The sequence below is a fragment of the Vanessa atalanta genome, chromosome 6, assembly GCF_905147765.1.
Source record: "Vanessa atalanta chromosome 6, ilVanAtal1.2, whole genome shotgun sequence".
NCBI lineage: Eukaryota > Metazoa > Arthropoda > Insecta > Lepidoptera > Nymphalidae > Vanessa > Vanessa atalanta.
The window spans coordinates 7,051,450-7,070,617 of record NC_061876.1 but is presented as its reverse complement, the minus strand read 5'-3'; the positions used below and the strand labels follow the sequence as shown (position 1 = coordinate 7,070,617).

Below are 19,168 nucleotides of genomic sequence, written 5' to 3'. Positions count from 1 at the left end.
TCTAGCAGCAATTGAAACAACATAAAATGTTAAAATAAAAAAAATAAAAACTGTTAGTAATAATAAAATAGCTTTTGTAAAATAAACTAGATATACTTCTTATTAATTGTTCTATTTTGGGTTAATTAGACCGGAAACCTATTCGAAGTTTTAACTTTTTCCTTTTACTTAACACAAGAGTGACAGTGACGTATGATCATGGCAGTGACATTTATTAAATTTTAAATAAAATATTTCTATTAAAATATACTTATAGTTAAGCCTAAGTTACATTTTTCATTTCAACTGTAAATATAATGTAGGACTATTTAACAAATTATGGTACATTCTAATACTTAAACGAAATAATGTCTTCAACTTTATACGACAAAATTATTAATAAGGAGGGTTCCAGACCCTACAAATGTTGCGAATATGCTAGTAAGGTTTCTATAAATCTAAACCACTTTAGAAGAGATGGCAGATTTTGTGACATAGATCTCATATCTGGAAAAACAAAAGTTAAGGTAAGAACCATCAGTTTTTTTTAATTATACAAAAATAAGTTTTGATTGAGTCATCTGCATACTCATACCCACACTTGCCTTCATGTAATGAAAATATGTAAATAAGCATATTATATTTTTAATTATTAATAATCGTACGAACGAATATGATCCCATTGAGGGGAATAAATGGTAATCTAATGTTGTAAGGTTTTTCTATTAGTTCAGTGCAAACATGCAAAGAAGATGTAGATTTAAATATTTTAACAAACACCATGTTTAAATTTACACACATAAAGCAATTTATCTATCTTTATACCAACTTAGAATGTAAAAACATTTTTGTTAGTTAAGGTTTGATAGATCATTTTAAATTTTGTTTTAGTTTCTTTTGTTAAGAAAACTTACCAACTTATTTTATTTATATTATATATATATATATATATATATATATATATATATATATATATATATATATATATATATATATATTAAGTAAAATTTTGTAAGTTAGTAATATATACTGTTAAAAATAAAGGTCATTTTATTCAGGCACATCGAGTGGTACTGGCTGCTAGTTGTGAATATTTCGATGCAATGTTTAATGTAGGCTTAGAAGAAAGCCAAAAAGGTCGTGTGGTTCTTCCAAGTGTACCTCCAGGCATACTTCCTATGATTATTGATTTTATATATACAGGTAAGCTTTCTAATTTGGTATTACTACTAAATGGATTAAAGTAAATTCAAAATAGGAATTTTGAATTAATCAAAGCTTTTCTTTAATCTAAATAAATAGGTGAAATTGAGATTGATAAGGCCACTGTGCAACACCTAATGATAGCAGCTGATATGTTTCAACTTAGAGAACTTGTAATTGGTTGTGGAGAATTTTTAAAGAGAGAGCTACATCCTTCAAATGCCCTCGGAATATTCAGGTAAATTTATTGAGTATAGAAATTTATGCTTTAGTAGGCATATAATATAAATTATCTTAACGAATAATTCTCGTTAACTGAGGGTTTAAGGTAGCCTGTATTAATAATGGAGTTGGATTATCGATTCGCAAATTTCTTAATAAATTTGTCAGTGAGAATGAATATTTTTTTTACAGGTTTGCAGAAACCCATAATTGTACCGAATTGGCTGAAGAAGCATTAACACATGCCCAAGCTAATTGGAACTTGGTTGCTAATGGAGATGAATTACTAGAATTACCTTTGCAACAACTCATTACACTTTTATCATCAGAGCAACTTAAAGTGGATAATGAAGCTCAGGTATTATTTAATACTCTATAACTATGTTATTGACCACTACATCTGACCTAATGAATCATTTTCATCTTATTTTACTATATATTGTATTGTTTACAACAACCAAAAATAGGTTGTTGTAAACAATAACATAAATATAAGTTAATCAGGATACAAAAATGATATATCATAAAAAAATATTTGTTACCTCAAATATTTTAAATTTTTTCTGCTTTTGCTGTAATTTATATGGCAAACCCTTTTGTGTAAATGATTGATGTAGAACTATAATGAAACCAAATGTAAAATATTTTTTGCATAGTATCCAATATTCATGATATGTGTATGATATGACTACAATTTTGAACACTCTGGTTGCTTTAGTAATAAAATTATCATTTAGTCGCAAAATAATTTAATGGTATTACATATAATGGCTTATGATCAATAAGTCTAAGTAGCAAAAAACTAGTCTATATGTAAAAGGGTCTAAATAGAAAATTGTATTTATAGCAAAATATAAAACTATCAAAACATGATTGATTTGTTCATTGGTCTTCCTGCTATATAGACATTTCACTAGTTGGAGGTTTAGTTATAAAGGAAATGTTCTAGTTAGTGCTTTTCCTACTTAGATATAATAGATTGCAAAAAATCTATAGCTTATATTATACATTGTTTATTATGTAACACCTAGGTTTTATATCCAGCACTAAAGTGGCTGGAATACGATCCGGCAAACAGAAGACGTCACTGTTTTGAAGTTTTAAGTAACGTTCGTTTACCACTTATTTCGCCGCAAATTTTGGACGATGCAATTAAAACAGTACAAGATCCCTCCATCGTCGTCGCTTTGAAAACAGTCAGAGTCGATATGGTAAGTCGAAGAACTTAATAGTCGGGGCCCAAAGTGCGTCGCTAGATACAGGACGTAAAAGTCGGTCGGTGTTGGCGCAGAAGTCGGGGCGCGGCGCGCTGGTGTCGCTGTCGGCCGAGCCGCGGGCGCGCGCGCGCCGCATGCTGGTGGTGGCGGGCGGCTCGTGCCACGACGCCGCGCCGCACCCGCCGCACGCCGCCGACAACATACTCTCCTCGGTTCTCAAGTTCGACCTGCATAAGAGGTGCGATCTGTTCCTACGCGTCTCAGTCACTACTTTGATTATTTATTTTGGAAAGTTTATTGTTGGGAAACATGCTATCTGAGTGTAGTTTAATTAAAAAAAAAATTAACGATTTTATGGTAAGGCGCTAAAATAGATTCAGGATATTTTATCGATATTCGGTATACTACTGTAATTTCGTATCTGTTCAGTTGACTTCCCTCAACTAGAGCCGATCCTAGATGGAGTATCAGGCCATACTTATTTTGTCATCGAAACTAAACAAACATGTGAAATTTCAAATCTGTAGGATAGAAGAAAATGTTCGTAATCACCTTGCAATATTTGATTAAAAAAATTAGTCAAAACATTAAAATTGCTAGTTATAATATTTACAAAAAAATCATTTAGTTTTTCCTCTGTAACAGAAGTAATGACGCAATTTTAGTTTTTATTTTATTAACGACGTCATTGTATAATAAGATTTCATTCTCTACTACAAATATAATTAGTGTAATTTTTATTTCAAGAGAATGGGAGGAACTCTCGTCAATGTGTATAGCGCGTATACAACCAGGAGTTGCTATGTTGGGTGGACGCGTTTATGCAGTGGGAGGAGAGCAGGGCAGTCAGATATTAGCTAATGGTGAAGTGTATGATCCACAGGTAGATATTATTACATTTTCATACGTTTTCGATATTGTTAAAATATGGTCACATTACACACATACACATAAATAATATTGTGTCCTTTAATTGGTATAGCTAACTATTCTCATTTCGCCAACCACGATTTGCAATGGTCTATTCTATAAACGATCATACAGCATCGCTATCGTGTACAGTATGTTAAGTATGTGATAATTTAATTATAATCCGTTTGAAAAGTCATAAAGAAAAATCTTAGTATTTTCTTAGCGTAATTATGTTTACTTTACTTAAGAATAACCGTTTAATGCCTTTAAATTTGGTGGAATCATAATTTAGTTTAATAATTATGTTTGTAAGCAATACAATATATTTTACCAAACATACTAATGTGTTGTGGAAACAAAAGATTGAATCAGTGCCCATTTAATTTTTTTGTAAATATAACAAAATAATATACAAGTAATTTTATATTATTGCTCTCTAATAAGTCCAGTCTATTTCAAACTAACTGTACCTCGGCGTGTGTTTCTGCGTTAACCATAACCTTTTGTGTCTTAATGTGAACATATAAATATAAAAAATATATTGTAAGAAGAAACAATCCTCGCAATTTTTTATGCTGTTACTTTTGTGCATGCTTATTATGTAATATATCTCCTCCACACACGGCGGCAAAGCCCGAAAAAGACAGGTTTTAGTTACCTGTCTTTTTCATTACCCCTGACATCGAGTATATAAATTTTTATGATAATCAGTTGTTTAGTTCATATGTTAAAGTGTAACAGACAAACTCAATTTGTCATTAATTAGTACGTGTGTAGAATATCTTGATATTAAACACCATTTGCTACGATTATCAAGATCACTAATTTTCCCATTGTGTAGATATTTCACATTTAATTTTCGTTTATTGATTTTCAGACTGATAAATGGTCAAATATAGCACCAATGAAAGAAGCTCGATGTGAATTTGGCCTCACTGCATGGAACGGAAATCTATACGCCTTCGGCGGATGGGTGGGATCGGACATGGGTGCTTCCGTGGAGGTCTATGATCCTATATCCGACGAGTGGACGCTATCCGGAAGAATGCCGGAACCGCGATTCGGAATGGGCGTCGTTAACTTTGAAGGTACAGCTTAATCATTTCGTCGTACTCTATATTATCATTAATATTATGATATATTTCTTGAAGAACGAAGCGTAATCGAGCTTCGATTTAAATTTTTTTAAGAATGCTCGCGAAACCACGGTAACAAGTAACTCTCTCAGGTCTGATATACGTGGTGGGCGGCTGCACGCACACGTGGCGCCACACGCGCGACCTGCTGTGCTACCAGCCCGCGTCGCGCAAGTGGCGCGCGCTGGCCTCCATGCGGCACGCGCGCAGCCAGGCCGCCGCCGTCGTGCTGGGCGCGCACCTCTACGTCATCGGCGGCAACGCGCCGCGCCGCACCGTGCTCTCCTCCGTCGAGAGATACAGCTTCGACGACGTGAGTGTCCCGCGCCCCGCGCCCCGCGCCCCCCGGGCCCGGCGCCGGCTCACCCGCCCTCTGTGCAGGACTCGTGGGAGGAGGTGGCGAGCCTGCAGCAGGCGCGCGCGGGCTGCGCGGCGGGCGCGGCGGACGGCGTGCTGCTGGTGGCGGGCGGCGACAGCGAGTGCGCGGGCGAGCGCGCCTTCTACCGTGCGCGCACCACGCTGTCGTCGGTGGAGCTGTACGAGCCCGTGCGCGACGCGTGGCTGGCGGCGCCGCCGCTGCCGCACTCGCGCGCCGAGGCGGGCGCCGCCCTGCTCTGACGAACTCCGTCCCGCCTCAGGTACGAGGACGTCGACGTATATCTCCTATGTGTGACTGTAATTGTTGTAAATGTAATGTTTTGCGTGTAAAATAGATACTACTTAGCGGTAGAGGATACATTATAGGCATACTTTTACGCCGACGACCGTCTGATCGGGGACCGCGTGTCTAGAGAAACGGTAAAAAAAATTACTTTACCTAAATAAAAATATTGAGTTCATATTATTACGTGTCATTAATAAAGTGGCTCAAAATATCTATCTCAGGAATTTGATAACGTTAATGATATTATCCGAGGCAAAAAATTAAAAGATCAGAAAAAATCTCGATAATTTAAATGAATATTCTTTTTACACATCTCAATATTATGTTAAATAATAGATTCCTATTATTTAACATATTTTTTTTATTTCATTTATTTTTACTTTCGTATACGTCTCAAATAATATTATATCTCGATATAGAACAGAGGCTATTTGTTTTATATTTGTATGTTGTTGAGATATAGTTTATAATTTTAATTTAGAGAGTAAAAAGATTCGCCAAACTACATTTGTTTGAAAATTTTTCACATATCTGTCGCAGAAAACTCAATGATATAGATATGTTAGTTAAATTTATTTGTATATTCAAACAGAATTAGGCTTATCAAAATAAATTCGAATATTTTGCGAAGATTAAAATTAATGTTATATTTTTGTTGATAAAGTGGGAAGAATGGTGCCTCTTAATAATTTCCATGGCGTTTTTAACTATATAAAGATATATTTATCAATAATAATACAGGGTTCAATTGTGCCTTTAAAACAATTCTAAAGAAAATTCCGTGACACTATCTAGGGCTATTGGCGCTAAGTCTGGGTACTAGGAAGTATTGTATTTGTCTATATCAACTCCTATTTTCGTCCTAAAACATTAAAAAAATTATCATTACCTATGTCAAAGGTTCGTTGCCGAATAATCACATTTCATAATATAAAAAAACCTACATATAATAGGGAACCCAGAAAATCCAGTCGATATGACACGATTCCTCCGTAATTCAAATCTGTTTTATTTTCATGTGTTTAATTTATGTTTAAAATTCATCACGTGTTCAGTGAAGGGAAAGATCGACCTGCATATGGAAGGTGAAATGTGCCACACTGGAGCAGCGTGGTGAAATAAGCTCCAACCATTCTCCGGGTTGACATTAGCTAGAAAATTTAGATAATGCTAATTTTATAAAATTATGTCGTTATGATTCCTGATGATAATGATGATATATATAATGACAGTACAGGTCGGTGGTGCTACACTGCCTCGGTAACTTATAAAGCAGTCTGTCCTACGCATGATTTCTTGCTGCTGCCACATCGGCGGTTCCCCTTTGGAACCTTTGGCAGTCGTTTCCTCCGAACGGGCTGTCCGGTTATTTGGCAGTCGTGACCCTGAGATAGGCGCGACGCGGATTAGCAATAACGAAGTGTACTCTAAATCGTATGGACGTCTCATTTTGCATTGCTGTCTGTTTGCTTAAGTGCATTTGAGACGTATTTACTGGATGCCGCTGGAGACGTAAGCGTGTCGCTTGTGTTCTCCCCCTAATAGTATAGGGTACATAAATATTTTTATTACTGGTTCAAGCCGAATCCGCATCAATAGATTTAGGAAGACTGTTAAAGATTCAAAAGATGAGACAGTGAAAGAAAATAGAGTGCCGGTGTATTTGCAAAAACACTTATGCATTGTTCTACGCAGTTCTCTAGACTAAGTCGGACCGCCGTTATCACAATTCAATCAGGAGATCATCATTATATTGAGATTTTTTCTGATCTTATAGGGATTATGCATGTAACGTGATATTTCTATTATCTCAATATACTAAAAATAAGAATAAAGATATTGAGTTTTTCGCCTATTTCTTACATCGTAAAGAAAAGTTTTGTTCTATTTGAAGGAAATTACTGTTTGCATACAGTACATATTCTGCATTTATTACTTCCATCCTTGTCTATGAAAATAGCGAATGTTATAATAACACATGTGTATTACTTTTAAAAATAACTTATCTTGTTAAAAGTCTTTCGTTTTTTATATATTAAATAACCGAGGTGTTATTTTACTGTCAATACTATTATTGAAAGGAACATAAAAAATATATTACAAAAACATATTTGGCTTCTCAGCCAGTGCGCGCGAAAATATTTCGTAAAAGAAGCGAATTTCTGTAAATAGACTAAAACTTTTATTTTGTAGTTTTCGGCTTCCTTTAGCATATTTCGTATTAAAAATTCATGTTTCCTTTTGTTTAAAAGTAGTTTATAAACATGTGCATGTTTATAAACTACTTTTGCTTAAAAAAATTTATATAAATAATTTTCTTAAGTTGAATTATATGGGTTATTAAGTGACATCCATAAATATTAATAGAGATCACAAAATCACAAGAAATCTATAACGTTAAATATCAGAGAAAATAAAATACAGACTATTAACAGACAAAGTATTGACATCCGAATAAAGTTGATCTGCGTTTTCGGTAGGGTCGCTAAAAGTATCCACGGGAGAATACCGATTTGATATTTAACTATAAAGATCATACCTACTATGAGATCATCTTGTTATACAAAAACATTTAGATTAAAAAACAAAGACAGATGGAGCGCGCGGAACGTACTTTGTTTTCCTAGACATTTGGTGCGTGACAGCGCTGTAGAAATACAAGCGCAAGTGTTCGTGTAGGATAGAAGAACCACATATTATTTTTATTAATGTCTATATATTAATTATTAATATAATAGCTGAAAGAAAATTAACTGATTGAAAATATAAAATTAAGTAATGTATTGTGTAGAGAAAAGAGATTTTTTTTTTATACGGAATGGTGCAAAACCTGTTTCTTAAAATTTTGCCTTTTGGCATCTTATCTTCTCTGGCTTTGGTACCGAGTTTGGGTATGTAGTATAATGTTATTTATAAATATTAGTATTTAATATGTCCACTAAATCCCGTTTTACTTGACTACTAGTAAAACGGAAGACGTCGGAAATCTACAATAGAAACATTTCGTATGTTTCGATTGAATTCCGACGGATTTGGTGTAAAATTTCACCATAAAATTGGAGGCATCCAAATATATTTAACTACAATATTTTCATAAAATACCTGTGTATTTATTTATAAAACAGAGAGTATAAAACAATGTAAATAAAAATTACAGTAATAATAAGTCATTAAATATTACATGTAAAAATAAAACCGAAAAGGTCCATGTGACCATGTCCACTCTGTATAGTTTGACAACAAATGTTTTATTTAATCATTTTTATTCCGATTTAAATTTGTCAATTTCTGAGGAAAACCATCTCAATGTAGTATACAATAATTAAGTTATGTGTTGATTTTATATTATTTCAAATTTTCACTAGGTACTGGTAACTTGCACACATAAAAAAAAAATAAGCCAATAAATTACACTTATTGGGTAATTTATTGGCTTATTTAAGTGTCATTTTGATTATATGACTCGTAGTTTTTTTAGTTATGAAAACAGTTTTTTTTTTACAGAATTTGAATACCCAAGTAAGCGTTATTTCGTAATTAAGACAGCACATTTGCCGTTATAACAAAAGCGCGCGTCGTATCGTTCTTCCAGGAATTTGTATTCACTTTTGTTGCTTTACTATAATGTTCCGCGCGCTCCATATTATACATGCAATAACTAAAATCATTTAATTGAGTAAGACATATTTTATCAGCGACTATGTATTGTAGATATTCTCTGAGCAATATTTTCTTTATCCGATACGGTGCAGATCAACGACAGATAGATTTTATTGACATTTTTAAATTTCGCTTCCTTATTATAAAAAAAATGCCAAAATAGTTTAGAGATTTTGGTGTGGTAACGTAGCAATTTGTATGTTACGTAAATTGTGAGGATGATAAGAAAGTAAAGTATACTGTCATGATATTAAATGTACAAAACAAAATTAAATACTTGCTATATTGAAGCAGATTTTGCGACAAGTAATAAATATTGCGATTTTCATTTTTTGAGTTGTGTTCATAAGATAATATAGTTTAATTTTTACACATTCATAATATTTAAGGATTTTAAAACATATTTTAATCGCATTTTTTGGTAAGTATTTTATTTTTAAGTGATACTATTTAGTACAGTTTTATGATATTTCAATTATATATGCACGTTTACAAAGCTTCTAAGATCTCGAAAGAATTTCTTTTTAAATGAAATTGGTATTGTAATTGCAAATGTATGATTATTGTATTTTAGAAACACCAGATATTGAAAAAATTTGTTTCTTAAAAATCTATTTGGGTAAAAATCCATATCTTCTGTATATTTTTGGATCGCTTTCAATTTAAAAATACGAGTGCATCAAACAATTATGAATACGACATTAAGTAATAAAAAAATATATGTATGTGATTTTATTATTAAGTTGATTTCATCGAATATATTTATGAAATAGTACCTAAGTCGAAATGCGATGTTTGTATAGCCTATTCCAATCGAATAAGGAATAAAGATCAACAAATCCTAGATTTACGTATTCCATGCAATTTGCTTATAATTCAGCTATATTGTGCACTACAGAGATCTTGATTTATATATCTCTATTTATAATACAACACTATTCAACCTTTTAAAACTTTATTTCCAAAGTTACTCACTTCCGATGACAGTTTCATCGACGTTCAAAACGTCATTTTTCGCATATGTTATGTCAAATGTTGTTAATTTGATTTTTGTCCTCTTGTGGTTAGAATAAACTATAGGCATGTACATTGTCTGGATCTGTTCATTTTTTGATATAACAAGGATAATTCATTACGTTTTTCATTAATTATTTTTAAGAGAACTTGATAATATTCTATTACTTTTTCGAAAAGGTTGATGCAATAAGCCACGTCGTTAACACCATTGGAACTTCTGTATTAAACAATTATTTTGTTATTCCATCTTGTTCAATGTAATTTAAGGATAACAATTATCAATACATTCTTAAAGAATAATCATAAAAAATATATATAACAAAGTTGCAAATGTATATATATGTGATAATCATGTTTAAAAATTTATATATGATAGTTATAGATACATTAGTTTATTTAGTTAATTCATTGAGTGCATTGTACTCTATGACAATTCAATCGAAATTGTCTTTTGCCAATGTATAAAATATTATCAAAGGATCTAAACAGTAGCAATTCATTTAATTTAATTTATTCTTTGACATCTGACCTGTCTGAAATGTTTAAATCGATTTGGTATTTTTACTCATGAATTTTAAGTCACTTGTGATGCCAATGAAACTTACGAAGGCTTAAAGTTTGGATAATCTTTTTCATATTACTACACTATCTGTATTTATTTATGTACGTTATTATGTTTGTGAAAGTAAGTTTACATCTTACTATAATTCATTATGTGGTACGTCTCAGTTCTCAGTACGCGATTATTAAACACTAGTTTGTTTTAATATATATAATAAGTACAAATGTATAATGTTATAAACATAAAGATTCGACTATTGACATCAATTTTTCATTATATGTATGTACGACCACGCGAGTTTGTGGCATTGAATGTTTTATACATTTTCCAATATTATATAATACATAGTAGAATTCAACAGTGGAGGAGAAAATGTTTCTTTGAAATCACGCACCTCGTAAATTGTATACAGTCGAGTTTATTGGTTAATGGCCTTCCAAAAACAAAAAAAAAAGATATGTTTAGACAAATATTGTAGATAATTTTTAACAGATATAAATTTAAATCATTTTTAACTTTAGAATTTTACGTTAATAAATTTATATATTGTATGAATTGGTGTCTATAAAGAAACACTCAAGTATGACCTACCTAAGGATGTTTTTCTACAGCTCCGGCTTTTCTACATAATTTTAAAGACATTTATTACTTCCTCTTATTTACGTCATACTTGACTGAGCCTTAAGGAATAAGTAACTATATATATGAATTTATTTGTAAACACGTCCTGTACGTTGTAGTTATTTTATTATAACAGTATCCATAGAATTAAATTCAAGAATATTTTTTTTAACAAAATGTCTTAAGATTTTTTTATTTCTATATCATTATATCTATGTAAATCTTTCTTCAAAATAATATTATAACTGACCAAGATTTTTATAATGATTTTGTATTATTCAAAAATAAGCCATAAAATATATGCAACACATGTGTATTATTTATTACGAATTTATTAATTTCGGATAACTATAAAATTAAATCCAAATGTTAAAGCAATAATCACAGAACATTAGAATATTATAAACAAAATGCAGGAAATTTGGCCTCCATTGGATTCACAATATCGGCTGCTAAGTAGATGCGCCCCAGCAACCCCTCGAACAGCGACGCGGGCCGGTCGGGGCGGCGCAGCTCCGAGCCCGCCCGCCCGCACGCGCACCACTCCACGAAACAGCACGCCCGGTATAAATACACAGCTTTCTGAATAAAACATATCGTTATCTACTAAATAATAGAATTTTTTAAAATGTAAATATATTATAAAACTAATTTATATTCTTACTAAAAATAAAGTGGTGTTTATTACAATATTTTCGTGAATTTTTATTCCATTAAAATAAAAATTGTCCTACATGTAAACGAAACGAAAATTATATAATATTTATGCAGTTAAATGAAAAATATTTAAGTTGTTCATTTTTAATTTACAAAAGTTTGTACACACATTACGGCACTCATATGTTCTTACCGCCTAATGCAGTGATTCCCAAAGTGGTCCAGGTGGGATCCACGGGAGACTTGCTGCGTAGGCGTGAATAAAAAATGGGGGTCCACGAAAATTTATCTGCTTTTGATAGTAAAGAGCAAAATTTTAAGCATAGTTTTTATAAGGGCCTACCTACATTGTTTTAAGTACCTAACTAAGCAGATAATATTTTAATAAGACAAGCGACTGTTACTTGCCAAACTTGCGTATTCGATTTTACGTACAATTTCGTGTACAGACTTGCAAAGCGCTATCCGCCCGACAATGCTTAATGCTTGTTCAGACATGAACTTGATCACCACTATAAATACTTGATGCCAAAGGTTACCTTTTTTTTCTTCATCTGTTTGAGAGAATCAATAACAAATTCATAGATTTTAATAGCTGAAATACTCGTAGGGTTACTAAGGATAGAATTTAAAGCACCAATATTAAACAAATTTAAATTTAGTTCATATTTTATTGTTTCTCTCAAACTATGGTTACGGACACATGCCAATTAGGTGGTCCACGAGAAAAATAAGTTTGGGAACTACTGTTCTAGAAGCTTCTTCTTTGAAAAATTACACTATTTTATTACATACTAAACACAAAATCTTTGCAGAAAAAAACCTAAGAACCTTTACTAATTATACAACAGTATTACATACATACACACCAAACGAAACGTTACTAAGTTCTAACAATTAATAAAAAATAAAATTTAAAAATTGTGTAACATTTTAAAAAGAACATAAAATTACGGATATTTAACCAGTATAAATTATATATATGGCTTATTATGTCTACTTTTCAAGCATCTTATAACATCGAGTCATTATCAACCTAAAAAACCCTAAACTAACGTGCTTATTTTAAAAAGCATTGCTAAATTTAATGCTTAGCATTTAAACGCCTGTCTCTAATCGGACATATAGTATGTCCGATTAGAGACATAGAAAATTTCGAAAGTCATAGAAAATTTGTCGTTTAAACAAAATAATAGGTTTTTGTAATTATAAAATCAGATAGTCTAGTCTATTCATATATTCATTCATTCTGACTGTACACCTTGGGAATGAAATGATCGCCTCCAGGCTGTTTCAAATAACTAAAATATAATTATTATTTAGCTGAGTTTCTTTCGCCGGTACTTCTCAGGTTCGAGGTGTTAAATTCCGAACCGGTAGTAGATTTTTGATTATCAATAAGCAAGTGTAAACACTTCTATATTGAATAAAGATTTTTGACTTGACATTATAGAAAGTTTTAATTATCACTCCTAATCGGTATGAATATATTATGTGTATCAAATTTAAATATTATCATTTAGTACAACATAATGAAAATTAATTGGTTTAGAATAACTGCATAACTTTTCTTTAGGCTTTCCTTTTTAACTTCATTTAGAACCGCTAAGAAGTACTTACTTTAGTCACTTGATAAAGTTGCAGAAATGCGTAAGCATTTCCAGCTACTCCATGACAAATGCTGAATCCTTTTGCGCATAGACCTCGCTGCCATATTACATCTCCACATTGTATAGCAATGTTGAGATACTTTTCTTCGTGAAATATCTTAAAAAAACATAATTAATTAGTCTTCCACCATTTTGTAGCTCTTTTTTAGTAATTTAATATCCTCTGATTATTTTTTGAGGTTTAATCATTGTCATATTTAACGACCCTACTCTTAAATAGCCTTCTGGTGAACTGGTAATCTAATCAAAGACAATGAGATTTAGACAACGACTTTTTTACTACTTTTTTTGGATTTGTTATATTTCGTATACTCATAATAAATCCTAAAAAGTCATGTCTCTCCGTCCGTGAAAACCGTATGAAAATCTGTTTGATAGTTTATTGCGTTTAGACAGACAGTCGTGGGTAGACAGGGTACTTTATGTAATGATTTCCGAAAATCAACTCACCTGGTATGCTAATAAACATAAGGGAACAAAGCCCGGTGCTCCATGGCACCATTGGACTAATCTATCTCCGGAACTGCTCTTAAGAGATGATGGGAAATTTCCACTTGGAAAACGTTGTTTCAGAAGCCAATCCAGTGTTGGTTTGATAAAACTTCTTATTTCTTCTGCGTTGATGTACGAACGACCCTAAGTGATTATTGTTTTAAATATATACGTTAACGAGCAAGTCACCACATAAAAAAAAAAAATTTCGAAATAATTTGTTTTTCAGTTCAAATTTTTAGCAAAATTCATACCCATAATTATGATTTATTAGTAAAGCTTTTTGTAATTTTTAAAATATATATATATATTTTTAATTAGATGTCATAAATCAATTTTAATAATAATTTTTAACATGCTAGTTGATACAAATTATGAAATGCCTATAATTAAATACAATCATTTTGATCATCTAAATATATATTTTTTATATCAAACTACTCATCCTATCTTCATGTTGTTATAAAAGGATTTTATCATGTGCAATTTTATTTAACCAATGAGATAATTACCATTTGCCGACCAATCACAGAAATCATGTATAAACTGATATTTTTATTCTCGTTTAATCTATATTTATTATTCTTTATTGGAATTGTTTGTAAAAGGTATGAATATCAATAGTTATATTAAAAAATCGTCCAACTAGCATGATTTTTTGATATTACGTTCATATTTACACATTTGCTACCTTACTATTTAAAAATAAATGAAATTCCTATACTACCTGTAATAATACATACAGAATTCCTGATATTCCATGAGCTGCACCCAAGTAGATCTTATCATGCCACTGCCATAAAAGTGGACTTTCAGATTTCATCTGTTGTGAAAACTGTTTCCCAGATTTTAATACAGAAGAAATTACCTTTAAAATATAACATTTTTAAATTAACAAGAAAATAATAATATAGGAACAATTGCAAGACTTTATGGTGATATTACTTTTTCAATGTTGTTTGCCGATACACCATTCTTCTCACCTATATATTTATTCACAAAGAGTAATGCATACAGATATCCAACCCTTCCATAGAGCAGTTCATCTGGTGACTCTTGTACTAACGTACTAAGATTTATTAATCTGAAACAAAGTCAAAGTCAAAAATCTTTATTTAATGTAGAAGTGTTACTTGCTTATTGATACTCAAAAATCTACCACCGGTTCGGAATTTAGCACCTCGGACCTGAGAAGAACCGGCGAAAGAAACTCAGCGGGATATATTTTTTTTTTACCATCTTGCATGTACAATGATAATTAAATTATAGTTATTTGAAACAGCCTGGAGGCGATCATTTCATTCCCAAGGTGTGCAGTCAACTAAAAAGTCATTAGTGTTGTAATATCCTTTAGCACACAAACACTCTTTAACGATTCTTTTGAATTTTATTATTGAATAATTTTGAACGTTTTCTTGGATTTAGGATCTAGGAGATGTGGCAGGTCATTTATATAATCAAGGAAGAGAAATGGTCCAAGAATTGATCCTTGAGGGACCCCCACATTAACTGGAGACCCGGGAGATCTCTTTCCATTTATATCAACCCTCTGAATCCGATTGCTCAGATACGAAATCAGAAGACTGCGTGCAGTGTCCCTAATTCCATAATGACGTAGCTTCCTGACCAAAGTTTCGTGTTGCACACAATCAAAGGCCTTAGATAAATCACAAAATATCCCTAAGGCATCCTGTGACTCCTCCCAGGCCTTGTAAATATTTTTAACGAGCTCAACACCAGCGTCAGTTGTCGAGCGACCCCTTGTAAATCCAAATTGTATCGTGTGTAGCAACTTGTTATTGTTAAAATGTACTAGCATTTGATTTAGTAATAACTTATCAACATTTGAATAAATCATTTTAATACTATATGTTATGTATTCTATAGTGAGAAAAAATCTAAATGCTTCATCTGCTATTCAAACTAAATTCTTATAGTTTTTTGTGTATAAGAGATACCTATAAATTTAAAAAAATAATTTATATCAATATATGGCAATTTTGATGAAATGATGACTTAAGATATTAAATGAAGTACACCATTATACATTTATATTTTAATAATAACAACAAAGCATCATATTTTTGTTGTTATTGGCTTATTAATACTTATTTTATACAGATAACATCATTGACTGTGTATTGACAACCCTTTGTAGCATATATTCATCGAGCGCTCATCATATATTCATCACATAGGCCAAGGAGCAATACTCAGTATTGTTGTGTTCCAGTTTGAAGTGTGACAAAGCCAATCTAACTACTGTGCCAGTAGTTAGATTGGCTTTGTCACACTTCAAACTGGAACACATTAGGTCATAACATTGTAGTTCCCAAAGTTAGTAGTGCATTGGCAATATAAGGAATGGTTAAAATTTCTTAAGGCATCAATGAGCAGTGGTGATCGCTTACCATCAGTTGGCCTATTGCCCATCTGCCTACCTACATTATATTATAAAAATTATTTTTTGGAAATTTCCCAGAGTACCTCAGCACTTTTATTATTTTACATGACATCTTTGTTAATTATAAAGTTTCTTTACAAATACATTCAGGCAGCTTATTGGACTTACAGGATAACACTGCATAAGGAATCTGTGAGATATGCAGGATTAAAACATTCAAGCTATTCTTTATTTCTAGTAGATGTAAACCAACTTATACATTTGAATCAATTCTAATGTCTTTATATATTAAAAGATTTAATATATATACTGGGACTTTACCGTTTAACTAAGTTGTGATAATCAGGTAAATTATCAGGTCTTCCATTGCCAAACTTGTATGATATAACTGTAGCTATTGCAAGTGGACCAGCATCACCACATAAAAAGCTAATCCTTCTTCCTTTTAAATTATTAATGTCAATATAATTAAGAGCTAGCTGTAAAAAATATTAATCTAATATACGACTTTGCTTTTTATACAACATGATAAATGGATAATGTTGTATAGTTACCTGCAACATATCATGAGACACATTTTTTCCATTCAATGAAAACATTAAATAATATAAAGCCAAGCCAGCCGAGCCCGTGTATACAGTTCCATCATGAAATAAATCTTTGTTTAATTCAGTAGTGAGATGTAACAATTTTTCATTTTTGAAATTCGTTAATTTGCCTAGAAAATTTTCTGAAAGCTGTAAAGCCACATACATAATATATATGTTTGTAAATAACATTAACATTGTTTAAGGATTAACATTTGCAAAAACTGGCATTATTAATAGTATAAATTCAATTGATATCACCATAACATATCTTCTTAAATCAGTGTATGCATGGTTGAAGTAAGTATATACATAAATATTAAGCACAATATTAGTAACCATAACATTTAATTAAAAGAAACTGAATATTGCTATTTATCGAAAACTATCTAAATAATCAAAATCAAAATAAATCGAATATGTATCCAAAATCAAAACTCTTAGTTGTACTATATAAAATAGATGTATCTTTATGTGTATATTTTGTTTATTTTTAACATTTAAGATAGTTCTAGGTAATACCAGTAGGAGTCGGCAAGTAAATTACAATAAATAAAATACTAATACATGCCGCATTTTTCTTATCATCAAGGAAGAAATGGGCAGTCTCACTAGAATAATTTTGAAATTCATTTTCAAAGAAGAATTTAGACACCATGACAATTTCTAAAGTGACTTGTTTCAGCGTGATATAATAAATTAAGAAGAACACAAAGTATTAGAGTATATAAACACTATATACGTTTTAACTTTGAAGTAAACTATTTGAATTTTGAAATGTTTATCCAAAGAGCATAGTTTATTTATATATTTACTATAGCCTGTCCATTGTCCAGATTTTCACTTTTTGACAGATGAAACGAGTGATGCGGCAACGAAAACTTTGGATTATCGATTCGATTATTGGCACTAATTCATATATAGTACCGTTTATGAATTTTTATACTTGAAAACATTTTTTTTTTTGTTTTGTTGGTAACTTCTTTGCTTTGTGCTTATTAAAAATAAATGAAAATAACAATCAACTTTTCCTTCGTATCAATTTATATAGATACGATGAAGTTGGCTACTCCATAATTATGTATATAATAAAATATACACATTATTAAACATAATATTAAAACGCGTTTTTTTGCAAAATATATATAGATATAAATAGAAAGTATTAAAATATCAAATAAAAATACTGGTCATCTGGCAAAAGTTCCATGTCTGAAGAATAAGAGTAATAAATTAAGCTTACAGTAACAGCCTGAAAATTTCTCACGCTGGGCTTAGGCCTCCTATCCTTCGATGAGAAGGCTTGGAGCATATTCCAACATGCAATGGATTATAAACACAAATTAAGCACATGAAAATTCAGTGGTGCTTGCCTGGGTTTGAACCCGAAATCATCGGTTAAGATGCACGCGTTCTAACCACTGGGCCATCTCGGCTCGTAGATTATTATAATTGTAAAGTTCAAGTTTTTGGGTTATTTTCGCTAAAAGTAAACTCGATAACTGACTTAAATCATTCTATCTCACAGCCTGTAGCTCCATTATCCATAAAAGATAGATACATCTTTAATTGCCAATATTCGACTATTGATTATTCTGATAATATTAAGCATTTCAATTTTAAAGATCACATTGAATTGTCAACTAATAAAATGCAATGCAAATCAGTGTATATTTTTAAAAACCAACGTAATATTGCCAATAATTTCATGATTCGAAAGGTGTGTTTTGCCTCGGCCAATCACTTGTCAACGACAAGAATTTTTTTATCCAAATTTAATTTTACGTTAAAACAAAAAGTCATCTTACATTGTTATTTACAGATATAAATATAAAGCATGCAAATTAATGAAACCGAACTTTTACTAAAATATATCAATTTTATCTTGGCCCTTTTCTTTATAACAAATAAGATGCCTACACTACTTATCTATATATACTAATTTACAATAAAACTATTTCTAATTGCAAACCGGCTGTGACTTCGATCCGATCTGATCGACAAAACATACGATTAAGCAGAAGAATTATTATAGTTATTAACTTGTGAATTTTTATTTAACACATTCGATAATTCATACACAAACACACATACACATCATTTCTTAAGATTAAACTATAGATTAAAATTAGTTGCTATTGCTTATATATAAATAGTATAAAAGG

At 31.5% G+C, this 19,168-nt stretch overlaps 2 protein-coding genes across 5 annotated transcripts; one reads left to right on the top strand and one right to left on the bottom strand.

The window, feature by feature from the left end:
• The first annotated feature begins 232 nt into the window (after positions 1–232).
• On the top strand, positions 233–11,825 carry LOC125064668 (actin-binding protein IPP-like). 2 transcript variants are annotated; one of them, XM_047671828.1, is made up of 11 exons: positions 233–506; positions 1,038–1,182; positions 1,282–1,420; positions 1,597–1,762; positions 2,436–2,615; positions 2,696–2,859; positions 3,369–3,504; positions 4,411–4,621; positions 4,762–4,982; positions 5,051–5,307; positions 11,610–11,825. In XM_047671828.1, the coding sequence occupies exons 1-10, from the start codon at positions 348–350 to the stop codon at positions 5,285–5,287; spliced, it is 1,758 nt and encodes a 585-aa protein (XP_047527784.1). In that variant the 5' UTR covers positions 233–347; the 3' UTR covers positions 5,288–5,307; positions 11,610–11,825. The 2 variants fall into 2 exon arrangements, with proteins under 2 accessions (XP_047527784.1, XP_047527783.1); XM_047671827.1 differs by lacking the exon at positions 11,610–11,825 and having other exon boundaries at positions 234–506; positions 5,051–5,694.
• Positions 11,508–17,846, bottom strand: LOC125064669 (glutathione S-transferase LANCL1-like). 3 transcript variants are annotated; one of them, XM_047671831.1, is made up of 8 exons: positions 17,746–17,846; positions 16,971–17,153; positions 16,738–16,895; positions 14,958–15,096; positions 14,740–14,880; positions 13,971–14,156; positions 13,471–13,617; positions 11,508–11,775 (listed from the first exon to the last, which is right to left on the bottom strand). In XM_047671831.1, exons 2-8 carry the CDS (start codon positions 17,013–17,015, stop codon positions 11,593–11,595), a joined length of 999 nt encoding a protein of 332 aa, XP_047527787.1. In that variant the 5' UTR covers positions 17,016–17,153; positions 17,746–17,846; the 3' UTR covers positions 11,508–11,592. The 3 variants fall into 3 exon arrangements, with proteins under 3 accessions (XP_047527787.1, XP_047527785.1, XP_047527786.1); XM_047671829.1 differs by having other exon boundaries at positions 17,575–17,840; XM_047671830.1 differs by lacking the exon at positions 17,746–17,846 and adding an exon at positions 17,571–17,614.
• Between the last annotated feature and the right edge of the window lie 1,322 nt (positions 17,847–19,168).